General features: G+C 35.9%; 1 protein-coding gene across 1 annotated transcript in view; it reads right to left on the bottom strand.

Annotated features, from left to right (window-relative positions):
* nyap1 (neuronal tyrosine phosphorylated phosphoinositide-3-kinase adaptor 1) overlaps positions 1–16,390 on the bottom strand; it is a 38,256-nt gene that overhangs the window by 11,576 nt on the left and 10,290 nt on the right. Inside the window, exon 2 of the mRNA XM_087806877.1 lies at positions 4,191–4,439. Coding sequence (XP_087663003.1) covers positions 4,191–4,378 — 188 coding nt within the window. The 5' untranslated portion in view covers positions 4,379–4,439. The remainder of the gene's footprint in view (positions 1–4,190; positions 4,440–16,390) is intronic.

Raw genomic sequence — 16,390 nt, 5'->3', positions numbered from 1 at the left:
CAGCGTCGTCGACATGGATACAACTGTTCCATATTTAGCCTCGGAACGGAGGCTTTCCTCCAGGCAGCTGGAAGTGCTTTCTTCTTCTAGAGCCTGAATAATCTCAGAAGTTAAAACTTCTGTTGCTCCAAATGTCTGTGCACTCACTAAACCCTCTCTCTGGCTGCCTCAAGTTATCTGAGTGAAAGACCAGTGGAGTAATAACACTCTTATCATCGCATTCATGTGTTATATGGCATCCAATAGTATTTATCAAACTCATTAAACTCACCAAAATATACCGTAATGTCTTGAACTTCATTTATGTGACGATCCTTTTTTTCTTCAAATTCTACACATGGGAACATCGCTTTTAAACTACTCTTATTTAATCTTTTTTTTTACAAGAATGATTTAAATAAAAAATGTGAAACTGCAGCTGAAGTACCAGTTGTTGTTTTTTAAATAAAGAGATCGCACCAATAAACATAAACCCATAAAAAGACTTCTTATTCCTAATTTATTCCACACATGCATTTTTGTGAACCTTATACAGTGCTTTTTTGTGCAGTTGATTTCATAAAAATTGATTTATCATAAGTATTTATACCAATGGATCAAAAATAGTTTGTTTGTTTGTTTGTTCGTTCAACATATGTCTTTAAAAGAGGAGCGCCAAATTATCTGTATGGTTTGAATGTAATCTGATACTTTGGCCAAAATAATACTACTTAAAAAATGAAAATGATGAAAACTTTGTCTACGAAAAAAAAAGGTTTGCCCCTCTTTAAAAGGATTTTCTAAAATGTATAAAAAATTAAATTTTGCTTTGAACTTGTTTACTTTGCAACAAACTTGGAGTTATTTCATATCAGCATTATTTTGGGCATTCATTGCGTGTGTAAATTATTTTTTAATACAAGTTGAATGTAGAATTTTACTTTCAAAATTTTAAGAACAGATTTCCATGAAGGCTAGTGGCACCAAAAGAAGATTGTTTACATCAGAACCAGTACCATTATAATTTATTTTGAGTGACAGTATTGTACCCATCTATACCCACAAGAAGTGTGTTTATTCTACTGCACTGCTTCAGTTTTCTTTCCCCTCCAAAAGTAGTATTTCTCTTTAATTTCTTCAGACTTGTTCAAATCAGTTTCATGCATTAACAACGTCTAATCGTGGCAGGAAGGCGTACTAGCTCGGGGGAAGTACGCCGCTGCTCATAAAGTCTATTTGGTGGGCGGGGAGTTCAATCAAGTCGCTCTTGTGACTCTCAGCAGGAAACTGCGAAAGCCTCCTTTCATCCGCAAACATTTCAACATGTAACACTCAATCTTGTAAATGTTTATCCAGCCCAAAATAAAGTTCGGTCAAATCAGGACGCATGAATAACTCAGGACGCTAAATCAAACCGCAGGACTTCAGGCGGCTGACGTTAAATATTCAGTCCCACCTGCTGCGCCCGTGCGTCGCCGTAAAAAAACCAGCAGATGTGAAAGATTTACTGACGCATCCCGAAGAAGTCAAGGCCGCACTGCCCCGGAGCGCCCGCCGTCCTAATTTCTATTTGACAGTATTTAGGGGCAAAAGTGTCACACTGTGTTGTTTTTGTCGGGATTGAACTGAAGTGAGCAATCCTTGAACACTTGGCGTTAACCCCCGACTGTCTTAGTAGAAGAACTTGGACCTGACATCGAGCAAGACCTCCTTGTTGTGAAGAAACAATATTTTCGCGTTGCCATGCAAGTGTGTCGACATCATAGCCATCTTAGCTACCAAGTAGAGAAGCTACAAGAAATTATATATATATGTCCGAAAAAAGTTGACTTGTCGTTGCAAAGATACCACATCACCGTTATTCGTTTTAATTGATCTGCACATTGTAAACAAAATGGCTATTTTGTAGAAAAGTATTCGACTCAAAACAGACAAAGATACTTTCTTCATTGTAGAAATGATTGGTACACACTTACAAACACATCTCACAACATGGAATACCTACAGAATACAGAAACAGGCTTGGGTTTGCAATTTCCCTGTCAGGCTGATGTTTGTTTCTAAAAAGTAATGATGATCACTCCATTCTTTAAATTTAGCTAAATGGTTCTTTTCATGATATGAATTCTAACAGTCGTCCAATAAGACATAATACATAATAAAAAGCTAAAATTCTGCAAAACAGTTGAACTTTGAAAAAACTAGAATATACATGTTTTCAGTTATTTTAAATGTGTTTGTTGGGTGCATAATTCTGCGTGTATTCCTTCATAGTTTTCATAGTTTTTCACAGTTTTAGACCTAGTTTGGACCTTCAGTGATACATTTCTACAATCTTAACACTCATGGAAATAAAGAAAACACATTGAATGAAAGGGTGTGTACTGTACAAATATATTTAGATTCCAGAATGTGTAGATTTTAGTTTTGCTAATATAGCTAAAGAGCTAACATAGTCCTGACATTGAGATGTTAACATAAACCAAAATTACGTCCAATACGATGACTATGATTAACTATATTTCAATACTTATTTCTATCACTTACTTTAACTGGTTAGCGTTGGTGCAATGAAGGCCTTTTGTATTTTTTCCTTTTATATTGTTGTTAAACAATCAAAAACTCCCAGTCACACTGAAAAACAGCAGATATTCAAATGTATCTTGGAAAACTTGCAACTTAAAAGTGATTATTGTCATAAAGAGGTTAAAGTTTACTACAGCGAGTCAGTGTCTGTTTGATATCCTGTCCCTCTGTGAGCGTAAGTGCTCGCCCTGAGTTATGGGTCGTTCTTAGTGATTCATCTTATGTCTGGAAATAAGTGGGCTGCTGGTTTGACTCGGAGCGATAAAGAACGTCCAGAACAAAGTAGCATTGTGACAGCGGGCCGGACAGAATGTACAATTGTAACGAGAACACAAGAATCTTCTGTATTGAATTAATGTTGAAACAAGACTCAATAATATTAAATTACTGTCTAACTTAATCATATTTAATAGAATAAATGATTAAAAGTTAGCTGGATGTTCTTTATAATATTGTGATAAAGCTACACTTTTAAATTCAAAAGTAAGTACTTGTTATTTATATATGTCTAATGGGGGTCACGAGAGGCGGACAGGACAAATCTGTAGGATTGAGACCTCTAACAGTAACTCATACCGCAAAAGAAGGTGATGAATATGTTTGGCGTCACCAGTGGGATTGCAAGTCCTGTAACATGCGTGACAAACTGGGCGGGTCAGTGTCTTTCATACGAGTCTCTCTGCAGGCACCTCAACCTCCACTCAGTTATCACAAGGTTCTACTCCGCACCTCTGCCACTTTCAAACCTCACTCCCTCACACCCTGGCTGTCATGACAACGTGACATCCAGTCATGACTCGTCTGAGTCAGAGAGTAGTGGACGCCACATATGAAAAACAAAAAAAGGCTTGTGTGCAAAGTGGAATTTGGACAAAACAAGACACTTTGGTCTGAGAGCATTTAAACAATGGTGACTCATGCGGTCACTCACAGAAAACTGACCCTCCAATATAAAAAGTTGATTTAAAAAAAGAATAATTCAACTGATGAAGTCTACAAATTACATACACAAAATCAGTGATATTCTGATGAAGCTTCATGAAGCGGTGTCATTATTTTCAGAGTCCACTAGATGGCGGTCTCTGCACTATTTTTCCTTTGTTTTGAACAAATGATTAATGAAACATCACATCATTTTTAAACTGATGGCGTCACCTACTGACCTCTGAACAACATGACACTGCTTCATGAAGCTTCATCAGACCATAACTACACAAAATGCATTTTTTAATCTCGATTTCTTTTATTTAAAAAGGGATTGAGTTGGGATTGATCTTATTCATTTAAATATTAATATAATAATAAGCATACCTTTTATTAGAAAAATTAAAATACATAATTGCAAAATACAAATAAGTGTATACGATGTAACATTATGTTAATAATATTCTTAACAAAAAATTATTGAAATATTATTCATACAGTATTTTAAAAACTATTATTATTTTGGAAATATTTTCGATTTTTCTTTTACTACACAAGTATTAAAAACTAAAAATCATCTTTTATGGAACAAGTTTTCTACTGCACACTGTGACGAAAACTGAAGTTGCAGTTCTCGATGTGTAAACACTCCCTTAAAGTTGCAATAAGTAAGATTTGTATTTCCCCCAGATAGTCCTCACCTCCTCTTGCTCCCTTCATGCTCCCGCTGCCGCCAGTCCAGTCGGCTCCTCCGGTACAGCAGGTTCATGTCTCCGCGGGGTCGCTCCTCCTCGCAGCCGATGACCGCGCAGTGTAGCCGCTTGCTTCGCCGCTCTATGTCACGCAGGAAATGCTCCACTGCCACATCCTGGGCGGAGCCAGAGCTCATGGTACAGAAGACCACAGCGGAGCAGGAGGACCGACGTGACGGACCTCCTCGTCCAACTCACCTGAGGAGAGAAGATGGTTGAAACGTTTAGAAGCAAGAAAACATCTGACACACATCCTACTGACAAACAAAATTGACTACAAAACATTCTTGCAACTTTCATGCGATTTACTCACATTCAACTTTTAACTTACATTCTTAAATTTAAAAAAAGATTGTGAGTATTTTTAATCTCATTACTGTTCGTGGCATGTGAATTTATTTTAATTTATTTCAACTTTCTTTTTGCTTTTTTAAAAGCCTGATCATCAGTTTCTATGGTGTCGCTTTTTTCCTTTTTTGTGTTACTTCCATCTTTATGTACAGTATGTTCTCTTTATTCAGCTGTTTTGTGATTTTTTCTTAACATATTTATACTTAATTTTTGATTAATCTGGGGGTTTTTTTTAGCTTTAGTTTAATGTTTTTGACTTTCAAATGTATTCCTCTAAACTTTTTTATTTCTTAAAACTAACTAGTAACTACTAACTGACTTCCTCAACAATAACACTGTCATATTGCTTGGATAAAAAATAAACGACTATTTAACAATAGAAAGTTTTTCTATTGTTAAATAGTTTTCTTCTACTGCTACAGTTAATATGAGACCTTCTTCCCACTATAATTTCTCCAGGCTTTTTTTTCCCTTTGATTAACTTTTCACAAGATTTTTTTTATTTATTTCATATACTAGTACAGTATTCTTGTTAAGATTTTCCTATTTGTCTGACTTTTTGTTGTACTTTTTTTTTTTGTCACAAATTACAATTTTTTAAACCTTTTTTTTTCCATTGTTGATGGTTTTAAATATTTATTTTATGCTCACAACTCTTCATATACTTTCAAGTGCATGGCCAATTATTTTTAATGTCTTTTGTTAGTCATGTATTTTTTTATTTATTTTACTTTTTAAAAGTTTTCTAATGATCCCAAGTGAGTTTAGATCCCTAAAGATGGCGCTACTGAGCATGACCAGGCCTCCATCAATGAAGTTGAATTCCAGAGCACATCCATGAACTCCGTCACCCACCAACATGCAGCCCATGCAGGATAATGCTTTATGCAGCTTTGTTTTCCTCCAGCTCCGGCACTATCACACGAGCACTATTTTTACTTTCATTATCCGGTTATGAATATTTGAGTAAGCACAGTAACTCAGCTGCGCAGCTCCTCGGGCTGCAGGCCCACAGAAGCCTCCCGCTGCAGACAGTAATGCGGGCTGTCATATGTAGCGCAGGCACAGCTTCCTGCTCACGCTCGGCACAGAAGCTTGTTGTGGGGCAGATATCCGAGGACGGCTTGAGTGTTCGTGCCCAGAGATGGGAGAGCGTCGTGCAATTGGCCAAGAGAAGAGCAGCTGTCAGCTGATGCGTGAATCCAGCGTTATTCCGGGATCATCGGGAAATCACTCATGATCTCATGAACGTACTTGTAAGCAAACAATGACCCACATTCAGACGACGAGGGTCCGCGGGGAAAGTCCATCAGAACTCTGCTGCAGCTTTGTCTTGTCAAAACACAAACTTCCAAAGAGGCTTTGAGAGCGTTTTTACGCTACAACCAAAACTTTAAATGATGTTCATATCTCTGACCACTTGAAGACATCTACCAAACCTTCACCTGCAGCTGAAGTGATTGTTGTTTAGTATAGCTTGGTTATTACATCACCATCCCGTTATCAGTGCTGGGGAAGTAACTTAAAGTAATGCATTACTGTACAATGCATTACAAAAAAAAGTTATATGGTAATACATTACAACAACAATTACATTTAATTTTAAATAACTTTTTATTTTTCTTTAAAAGCAAGTAATGTGTTGATTTAGTGTGTCTTTAATTGATCCTGGACTATATTGTATCATCCGTATGTGTCTGTTTGTACAAAACTCTCTTTTCATTTAAATATTTACATTAGAAAATGTGCTTAAGCCCCGCCCACTGAAAACACTTCATTTTTCTTGAAATGAAATCTGGTTAACCATAACCACACCCGCTCTGCTGTGATTGGTTAAACATTAAGGGTCGTCACTACACGTCATCAATCCCGGAAGTCTACACCACCAAGGGACTCATTGTATAAACAAAGCGGGGCGTGAGTACAGCTGGCTGGAGGAGGAGTGAAGCCATTATTAAGTCATAATGGACTTAGCTCTCGTAACCTCTCCTTCGCCTAGATTTTGGACAGAGGAGAACTTAATAAAGTAAAAACTTTATTATTACATATAACATTATTGTCATAATGAGACACTTACTGCATCTTGGAGAGGAAGACTTTAACATTTGAAACATGAAAGTAAGGAAAGTTGGGTTTTCATTCTCATTAGTTGCCCTTTAAAAAATGATTAGCTGAAGAAGAAAAATGCTGCTCGAATTCAATTGTTGTCATACATTTGATAAAAATAATACTGGCATTGAACACAAAGTGAGTACATTTTAGTCACTTTGTTAGCATCATGCTACATCTGTTGATCGGATCTTTGTTTGAAGTCTGCCAGTCGACCAAATCACTTTCATTTCATTTAAAGCAATTCGTGTCAATTTAAGTATAGCATTGAATCTTTTGTTTGGCATTTTTTCTTATTAACTCTTTTATTTCAGCCTCTATTCACATTCACAGCTCTCCTCTCATTCCAGTCAGAATGAATTTAAAGTATGTCTTTCAAAATATTATTGCATTGTGAGCCATGAATCCAATCATTTATATACTGTTTACACAAGAAAAACAATATATTTGCGGGTAATTAATGCTGAAGTATTATAAAATAACTGTAACACCTTATAATTCAGAGACTGAGTAATATTGTAATGTAACTGATTACTTTCATATCCTAGTAATAAAAACGCAGTACTGCTTTTAAGTACTTTATAGAACAGGCTGAACATTTGACTGAATAAAGAGGGAATTATTTGTGTGGACACAGTAGCATCCATTGAGCTGCAAATGGGATCATCAAATGATATTTACCCACACGTCAACCCGGTGGTTTCTGGGAACTAAACGACTTTAAGTGACTCTTTTATGTTTTTATGTGACTGGTTAGTCACATCTTAAAAGTAGCTAAATGTTTCTGGAGGGTTATAGGAAGGTCAAGAGTGTCAAATATGAAGTACGGCCACACAAAAAGCCTCGGGGTCCATCAGAGGATCCATCATCTTGCTGAGTTTGATTATTTCCCAACAACACGTCTCCAGCAGATTGTGTGGTCAGCAGTCTTGTGTGTTCATCTCAGGAAAAGGTGTAACCCACATTTACGTCTGGCAGGACAAAGCTGGCAGTGACTCCGGGCCGGCGTCACGCTGAGCCGTGAAGCAGCGTGAGCTCGGGAGCTTCTGCTGATCCGATCACAACTTGGGTCAGAACTCCAGCTGCCCTGAAGCTCGCTGCCACTGTGTAACCGCCACTCCATGTGGAGGAGACGGACTTAAATGTCTGTCTTTTTGGTACGCCGAGGGATCTGAACATTTATTTTTATTCAGACTTTTTGCAAGAAGTAAGCAAAACTATATTTTGGGGTGTCATATGTTTACCTAACTTCTATTATCTTATTATATAAAATAATTATATATATATATATATATATATATATATATATATATATATATATATATATTTGAGAATTTAATAATCTTTTAACTTTTTTAAAGACTGGCAGGAAAAAAACTTAATTTCTTTAATTATTGGCCTGAAATATTTTATTGATTTTATTGATTTTATTAAGTTTCTGAAAAAAAAGTTAACCAAAAAGTGCAATATAAAATAATCAGTGACGTGCGGTGAGGTTCATGGCTGGCACTGACTCCTTTAGTGCCAGATTTTTTAGGTATATAAACCCAAAAGAGATTATTATTCAATTATTATTCAATTATAATTCAATTATTATTCAACTGACTACTGTTTTTTTTTTTATATCTCATCAGTATTATACACACAGATATTAAGTTTAAAAAAATATATGATTTTTCTACAACAAGTCTATATTAAATTGTTATGATATGTTTTGGGATATTAGTCTACGTCCTCTAGATCTATGGCAGTCATCGATTGTGGATGAATATTGATTTATAGCTTCATAAAGTCATCTTTGACATTGACATAACAGTCATAACTGAAATATTATGTTTTAATTATCAATTTATTTAAAGTTATGTATTCAAAATCTGTATCCTTAATCTAAATGTGTTTTAAACAATCAATGGATATAGAAAAAGTTAAAATTAATGAACTAATAAATAATTTTCAATGGATTTGCAAATGTGGACTTAAACAGTAGAGTATGACCGTGGTAGTAAAGGATTACAAGGAAGACGCAACTGATTCAATGTTCTTAATTTGAAAGCCGAGCATTTAATTCCTCCTATAAAATGGCGTTTTGGGAATTTACCGTAAAGTTTAGCGAGAAATCTCCAAGATTTTGGCTCAAGAGTGAAGAATCCCGAGCGACGGTTTTAGACAAGTAGTGCTGTAATGACAGATCTGCCTATCTATCTATCTTTTGTTGCTCCTGATTGGTTAATGTTTTGTAAGGCCTTCTGTGATTTGGCTAGATTTACACAAACAGGAACAATGTTTATTATGGTAAAAAGATAAATATTGATTTTATTAAATGGGTCAATATAAGCATGAGAAAGTTGCATGTATCAATGCAGTTTTTGATGGATTGCGCATTGAGAGGTGAGGCTCTGCCACAGCACGTCCCTGAAAATAATCTATATTGAATAATAACATATCAAATAATATTAGTCAAACTAAAATCGAAACTACAGTTTTGTAAAAAAAAAGTTGAAAATTAAATTATTAATGATATAAGGTAAAAAGTCTGTAAGAAAAGTTTTTCAGTGACTTGTAAAAATGAATCATTGATTTTTCGTGAACCACAGAACTATTTAATTTTTAAAAAATAAAAAGAAAGAAATTGAAATGTAATATTTGGGGCCACAACTACACAAAATATACCAAGTAATTACATTAAAAGAAAAAATGGCAGCCAGCCTCATCACACGATGGAACCATTTGACTTTCGAGACACAGATGGATTCATAAATCCTGTAATAATTCATCAACACAAACACCACGTCAACACTGTACCTGCTAAACACCCACAGAAGATCAAATGTGCTGGTGATGAAAGCAAACATCCCAAAATACATGCGAGAAGAAACCAAACATCAGAGCGGAAACATCTGCGGCTTTGTTACGTAGATACAGAAACTTAAAGGATTCTAACCATCACCCTCTCTAGTCTGAGTGTCTCACAGGTCCAGCAGGTAGACGATGGACGGCTCAGTGACACACTGGAGATGCTTCACTCTCAGTGGAGAAACAATTTAATTTCTCAGAAGAAGTGATGAGTAGTTGAATAAACCCGACATGGAGACGACAATAGTTTAAGAATCCGACTGGTTTAGAAACGAAGAGGGGAGAGAAGTGAAAGGGTGGGGGAGGGGGTCGAGATCACACTGTGTGTGGTCTCCTAGCAACTCTGGAATCGACGGTAGCTGCTCAATATTCAGCAGCCGCCTCGTCATACGTGATCGTTCGCTCTTATATTCATGAGTTTTTCATGATCATACGTGCAGAAAATTACTTTTGGATGAAAAAATCATCCGTTTATTTCTACACTCTCTTCTTATGAATAACCTTTAACATGTAAATACAAACTTATACATATGTGATTATATTTTGTTTGTAATGATACGTCACCTTTTCCTTCTACTTTCTAAGCTCTTTTATAAATCTTTCTTATAAAAAAAATATATTATAACCACTTCTAAAATCTGCAAGATTAAAAACAGCCTTAATTGTTTGAAATATATATATATATATTTTTTATCAAGATTCATGTAATTTAAAAAATTAAATAAAAAATACTTTACAAATTATCTCATTAAACATGTACAATTAAACTGAATTTATTCTAATTTGAATTTCATTTGATATTATGTAGTCTTTAAATCTTTAATGATTATTCAAAACTAATTAAATGACAAAATATACATTTGGATTGTTAAAATAGAAATGAAAAGAGGATAAATTAATTAATTTAATAACTTTATTATTTAGATTTGTTTATTTTTAAGTTCTTCATATGTTTATATAATTAAAAAAATATATTATTATAATATTTCCTCATTCGAATACTATTCTAAACTTTAAACTCTATACTTTAAAATAATAATCAAAAGAAGAGGTAAATATTGAAAAAGTAAAAAGTTTTTTAATTGCTATACATTTTAACTTTGTATAATTTTGACGTAAGCACCTTGTGACCCTGGTCTCTAAAAGGCACTTTACAAGTACTTAAACATACTTTAATCTCTCTTATCATTCAATATTTTTAGGTTAAATGAAAGTAATTATTACCTGGTTTTAGTTGCATTAAGTTGTTAGCCTCAGTCTCTCGTGCTGTCAGATGGTTATAAAACCACAAGGACACGCTTCTACAAAAGCACAACAAAGTGTGGAGTCAACGAAACAAACGAATGTATCAGCAGAGGTTCCGGATCAGACCTCACGTGCTGGAATTATAAGATGTTTTGCTTCTTCTCCTCCAGCATCAACTTCTTATCTCTAGACAGATCAAAGAAACTCCTGACACCAGCTGATGTTCCATTTCATTCATTAAATATTTCCCTGTTTATTCTGGGAGAGCCAACCGTCGGTCAGCTGACGGGGGGACTTTGAGGGAAATACAGAAGCTAATGTACGTCCGATCGATGTGATGTAGTCACGAGTCAGTCAGTCTTGTCTGGTCCAGCCATCGGTAACGAATCATAAACATCAGCTTTGAAACAGATGATGCCGAAGCTATTCATGGAAAGTCATGCAAGTAAATCTCACAACTGAATGTTAGCTAACGCAACGTTTAGCCGAGTGACATCTACAGCCCAATATCTTCAACCTAGAAGCATAACACGAGTTAAAAATCTACTTTGTATCTTTTTTTTCCTGCAGATGTTTATTCAACCTCATACTCGCTTTATCACTTTTAAAAAAGCAAACTATGACCAGGAAGTTTAAAGCTCAGGGGAGATGAATAGTTCGCTTTTAGACTGAATTTTAATTCGGACTTCCCTTACACATAGCATCAGACTAAGCTTCGACTAAGCTTCAGCTTTTAGCCTCCAAGTTTAGCCTCTGGAGTCAGTCTCAGGACTTTACCATGTACCTAACTATCTGGACTTTAGCCCAGAACTCTAGCCTAGGACTTTATCCCAGGACTTAAGCCCAGGACTCTAGCTAAAAACCAGGAGGTTGGTTCCATAGCTAAAGTCCTTGGCTTAAGTCCTGGGATAAAGTCCTAGGCTAGAGTTCCTTACTTAACCTTACTTAAGCTCAGGACTTAAGCCCAGGACTTTAGCCCCTGACTCTAGCCCCGGACTCTACCCCCGGACTTTAGCCCCGGACTCTAGCCCAGGGATTTAGCCCAGGGCTTTAGCCCAGGACTTTAACCATTGAACTACCCTTATGGACTTTAGCCCAGGACTTTAGCCTTGAATTTAAGCCATGGACCTAACCTTCTGTACTTAAGCCCAGGAGCTGTAGCCCAGGACTTAAGCTCAGGATTTAAGGCATGAACCCCAGTGTCGGGAATTTAGCTCAGAACTTTAGCCTCCAATTGAGCCCTTGCATGAGCTTTGACTTTGTCACAGGCTTGGTTTTAAATTTAGACCCGGAGATTGCATCAGACTTAACTGAGAACTAGCCTTAGGCTTCAGACTCTGATATGACTTAGCAACGGACAAAGCCTCAGATATTGACAGTTTATCAGTGACGACTGGCAACAAAAAACTCTCATCCAGGAAAGACTCTAGAACCCCTGAAAGTCAATATTGAAAGATCGTTTCAGGATCTGAGAAACTAGTAGGAGGCTTTAGAAGGAATGTCTCTTAATTGACCAACAACAAATATAGGTTAACATTAATGGATACATAGATATTCTGGACATGAAGTAGAACAACAAAAGTATACTCTAAAACAGGCCACAGAGTTCCTTATATGGTCTTCACACTCTCATAAGTAATACATGTGAGTCACTTGAGTTGTCTTTGTATTTCTGTCACGGGTAGCTTCTTACACCAACACTGCCAAATAGTGGCTCATCCAGTTATCTTCACTGGTAATGTTGTTTGTTTTATAATGGATCCAAGTTTAGAAGCTGAAAATAGAGAGATCTAAACTCCTCGTTGTCACGCTCCCTCGCACACTTGAGAGCAGTTAGTTTTTTTCTTCGAATCAAAGCGGGAAGGTTCAATCCAAGTGATGTGATCGTGACAGTCTCATGACCGCATGAAAAAAAGCAGCAATGTCTCGAGGAACACCCGCATTCTTTAACAGACGATTTTCATGGAAAAAAAACTTTCATCACATTCAGTCTGCAGATCTCTTGATGTCATCTGTGCGCTTGAGCCTTGTTTTTCCGATACCAAAATAAGAAGTATGTGACAATGAACCATTTTTTTCTTAAGCACTTAAGCATCAGACTAAACCGATGAAGCCTCAGATCTAATGGCAAAAGTATCTGATCTAAAACTTAGTGTGAGACTAAGCAAGAGAAATGGCCTCAGACCTATCATGAGACATGTATCGCCTTAGTTGAAACCCCAGACTTTAGACTAAAAGGTAGAATTAAATTTAGCCTCAGACTTGGATTAAGCAATGCATCGAGCCCCATATTTCATCATTAGAATTAGCCTTGACTTATGAGAAACACAATCACCGAAGCCATCTGTGCTTAATTACATACATAGATTTTATTTGACCAGCATTTGCTACGTTTCAAATAGTAGCAGCTTGTATGTCAGGGTTTGTTTATGTAATCATTACTACATTACTAACTACATTTCACCTTTAAAAAAAAAGCATAACATTAGATACACTTGTGACGAATAAATCCTTTAGTCGATATTTCTTTTACTATGGCTTGAAGAGCTAAATTGAAAAAACTTCTCTGCGGCAGCGGATTAGTGCTAACAAATACGCTTTTATTTTTAATCAATATTTTGGGTGATTTATGTTTTTTACTAACATTTCTGTTATAATAGATTGATGGGATTTACAATGTTTTGTCCCAATAATTCAGTTTCAATAATCAAATATTGATATTCTTATAATATTGTATTTTATATTTTTACAATTAATCTTCTATCATAATAATATCCCTGAAATGCTTCTACTGTACATTTATATGTTGAATTTCTTTTTTACTTCAAGCATCAGAATGTATTTGGGCCCTTTAAAGCTTTTTTTGAATGGATTATTAAAATGTTTAGAATTGAAGGAGACAGTTCTATAGAATTCCACTGCTGGTGTTTCTATCAGATCTCTTTCCTGCGCAAACATTGCGTCTGCTGCTCGACTGTCTTGTATTGTGCTGCGAGTCGCCTGCGGCTGACGAAGAATGAACAGGAGGAGGAGGAGGAGGAGGAGGAGGAGGAAGATGTGGACTGGTGGATAACTGCAAGGCACATGAGAGACATTTGGCTGAATTTTGACCTTGTTTTTTAGTTTAAAATCAAAGAAAAAAAAAATTGCAGCCCAACACATGAACACACACTTACAAGGTTAGTGTGAGAGCTTCAATATTTGATGGACGGTCTCCAAAAATATCCCACAAAAAGCTTTCCCTGTTTCTCTGGCCCTGCACTTCCAGGTCACTGACGTGAGCAAAACAAACTGCGACACGTGCAGCTCTGCTGCCAAACATTTGCTTCTTACATCTACAGCTGCAGGAACTTCTGGATCATCTGTCAATGCAAAATTGAAACCTATAAATCTTGTTAAAAATAAATATTTTTAATGTTTGTTAGTGGTTTAGTTCGAAATATTGTAGCAATATGAAGTCAATCAAGCATCATATAAAATGTTGTAAAAAGCCAATAAGGTATGATTCGGAAAAAAATGAAATACTTTGTTTAATTAAAAAAAAGAAAACGCTTCTGAAAATAGCACCAATAAAACATCAATGAATTAACTAGACCAATGAGCATATAAGAAAATATAACACACATTCATTGGGGCCCATTCTACAAAATAACTAAAATAAATTCACTTTAGATACATTTCTGAATAATTTCAAGAAAAGAAAAAAACATTATTGGTCCATTTGAATAGAAATGAAAAATAGTTCAAACTAAAATGTAGCATTACTATAGTTTAAAATGTAAAACAAGTTAGCAATAGTAGCAATTAGCGGTTGATGCTAACATGTTAGCTTAAGCTCTCTTTGCTAGCTAAAATGTTCAAGTCGGTCAGGTGACCAATAAAGTTCCTTGATTTACTGAATGGGGAAATGAAGGAAACAAGACGAAATTTGAGTAAAGTAAAAAGTTGAATTCTGACCAAGATCTTCTCTTGTTCATTGATATAAAAACTAGCAGATGATCTCATGACTAAAATATTGCTGAACAGCACTGAGGCTCATGGATCCGACAAAAGTAATCATGAGGCGTGGACGTCTCAGTTGAGTTTGAATTATCAAGGTTTTTCTTCGTTCACAAACAGACGAGAAGGGTTTTGTGTGATTTCTGCCTCAGGCAGCTGCCATTCACTGACAATTAAAATGGACTAAACCATGTTTTCATTAGGAAAACTACATAAAATGGTGGAGATTTACTCAGGTCCCTCAGTACTTAAAGGTGTGTTCCACTGGTATGAGCAAGGAGATGAGCATCCTTGACCGACTCAAGTGTAGCACCACTTCAACTGTGGTTCAATATTTACTCTCCTGCTCTTCAACGGGATGACTCCGCTGGGAAATGTTGTGATATAAACAAATCAATGCGTCTCTCCTGATGATTATTAATTCATATGAGTTCTCAGTGATGGTCGCTGGAGGACATGGATAGATCCAGTGAAGGTTCTCCACATTCTCCAGTGATGATAATATCGCACTGATGCTAGTTAAGGCTGCTCTTTTACCTTTTACCTTATATATAAACGTTCGATAACCAGAGCCTAGTCTGGTCGCTTTCTTATTTCTTAACATATGAAATTTAGAAAATAAAGTAATTTGTTAAGTAATATTAAGGCAATAGTCAATTGTTTGCGCTAGCTAGCACCAGCTAACAAACACAGAGCTCAGGCCAGTTTTTACCTTTAGACTTTTTGGATAAAACTTCACAAATGGAGCTTAAAAAAACGAATTGGCTTCCTTCTCTAGTACTGAATATTCCTTTGATTTGTGATTTAGTTTTTTACCCTACAATGAAACAAGTGAAAAGATTATTTGTCGACACCCAAAAGTTTTGAGTTGAGATGAGGACGTCCCAAAGCTATCAAAGTGACTTTGGCACTTTATGATTTATTATTAATCTTGTTTACTATTTACAGCCAATTTGATAAATCAAACCAAGTTGATGTCTTTTAACTACATGAGATGAGTCTCTACAGCAGCTTGAACCCAAATGAGCTCCTCATCATCAGGATTTACAGAGACGAGGATCATCAGTTAATAAAACTAGAAAAGCACTGAGACAACACATACCTCTGCCAAGAGCTCATATCATAAAAAGACAACATACAATCAAACTAATTCAAACCGAAAAATCTAACCTGAATCTAAGAGGTAAAGATCCTTAGTCCTCTACTTATATCCCAGAGTTCTTAGCAGGAATTATGGTATGACAATTACAAAAATACTTTTACGTAGAGTTTAATTTTATACACATTGGATTTTCTTTTCGTTGAATCTGTCCTTCACTTTTAAATGCACCACAGCCATTCCTGGGCTTATTAAACGTATCTAACTCAAGGTTCTGTTAATAGAATGTGGTGAAAGTTTGCTCAGTGTTTTTGTATCGTTTTATTTAAGTCTACTTTATCTTAATATAATGTTGTCTTAATCCATTCTTCTATTCAGTACTGGCAGTCTGCTACCACAACAAAATGTGTTTCTGTTTTGGAATTGCAAGTTCCTGATCCCTCAGATTCTGATCAGCCGTGCTCCACTACAAAAATCGAAAAGACAACAGTGT

The sequence above is a fragment of the Callionymus lyra genome, chromosome 14 (assembly GCF_982586985.1).
Source record: "Callionymus lyra chromosome 14, fCalLyr1.hap1.1, whole genome shotgun sequence".
NCBI lineage: Eukaryota > Metazoa > Chordata > Actinopteri > Syngnathiformes > Callionymidae > Callionymus > Callionymus lyra.
The sequence above is the reverse complement of the archived record's forward strand: the minus strand, read 5'-3'. Positions and strand labels throughout refer to the sequence as shown.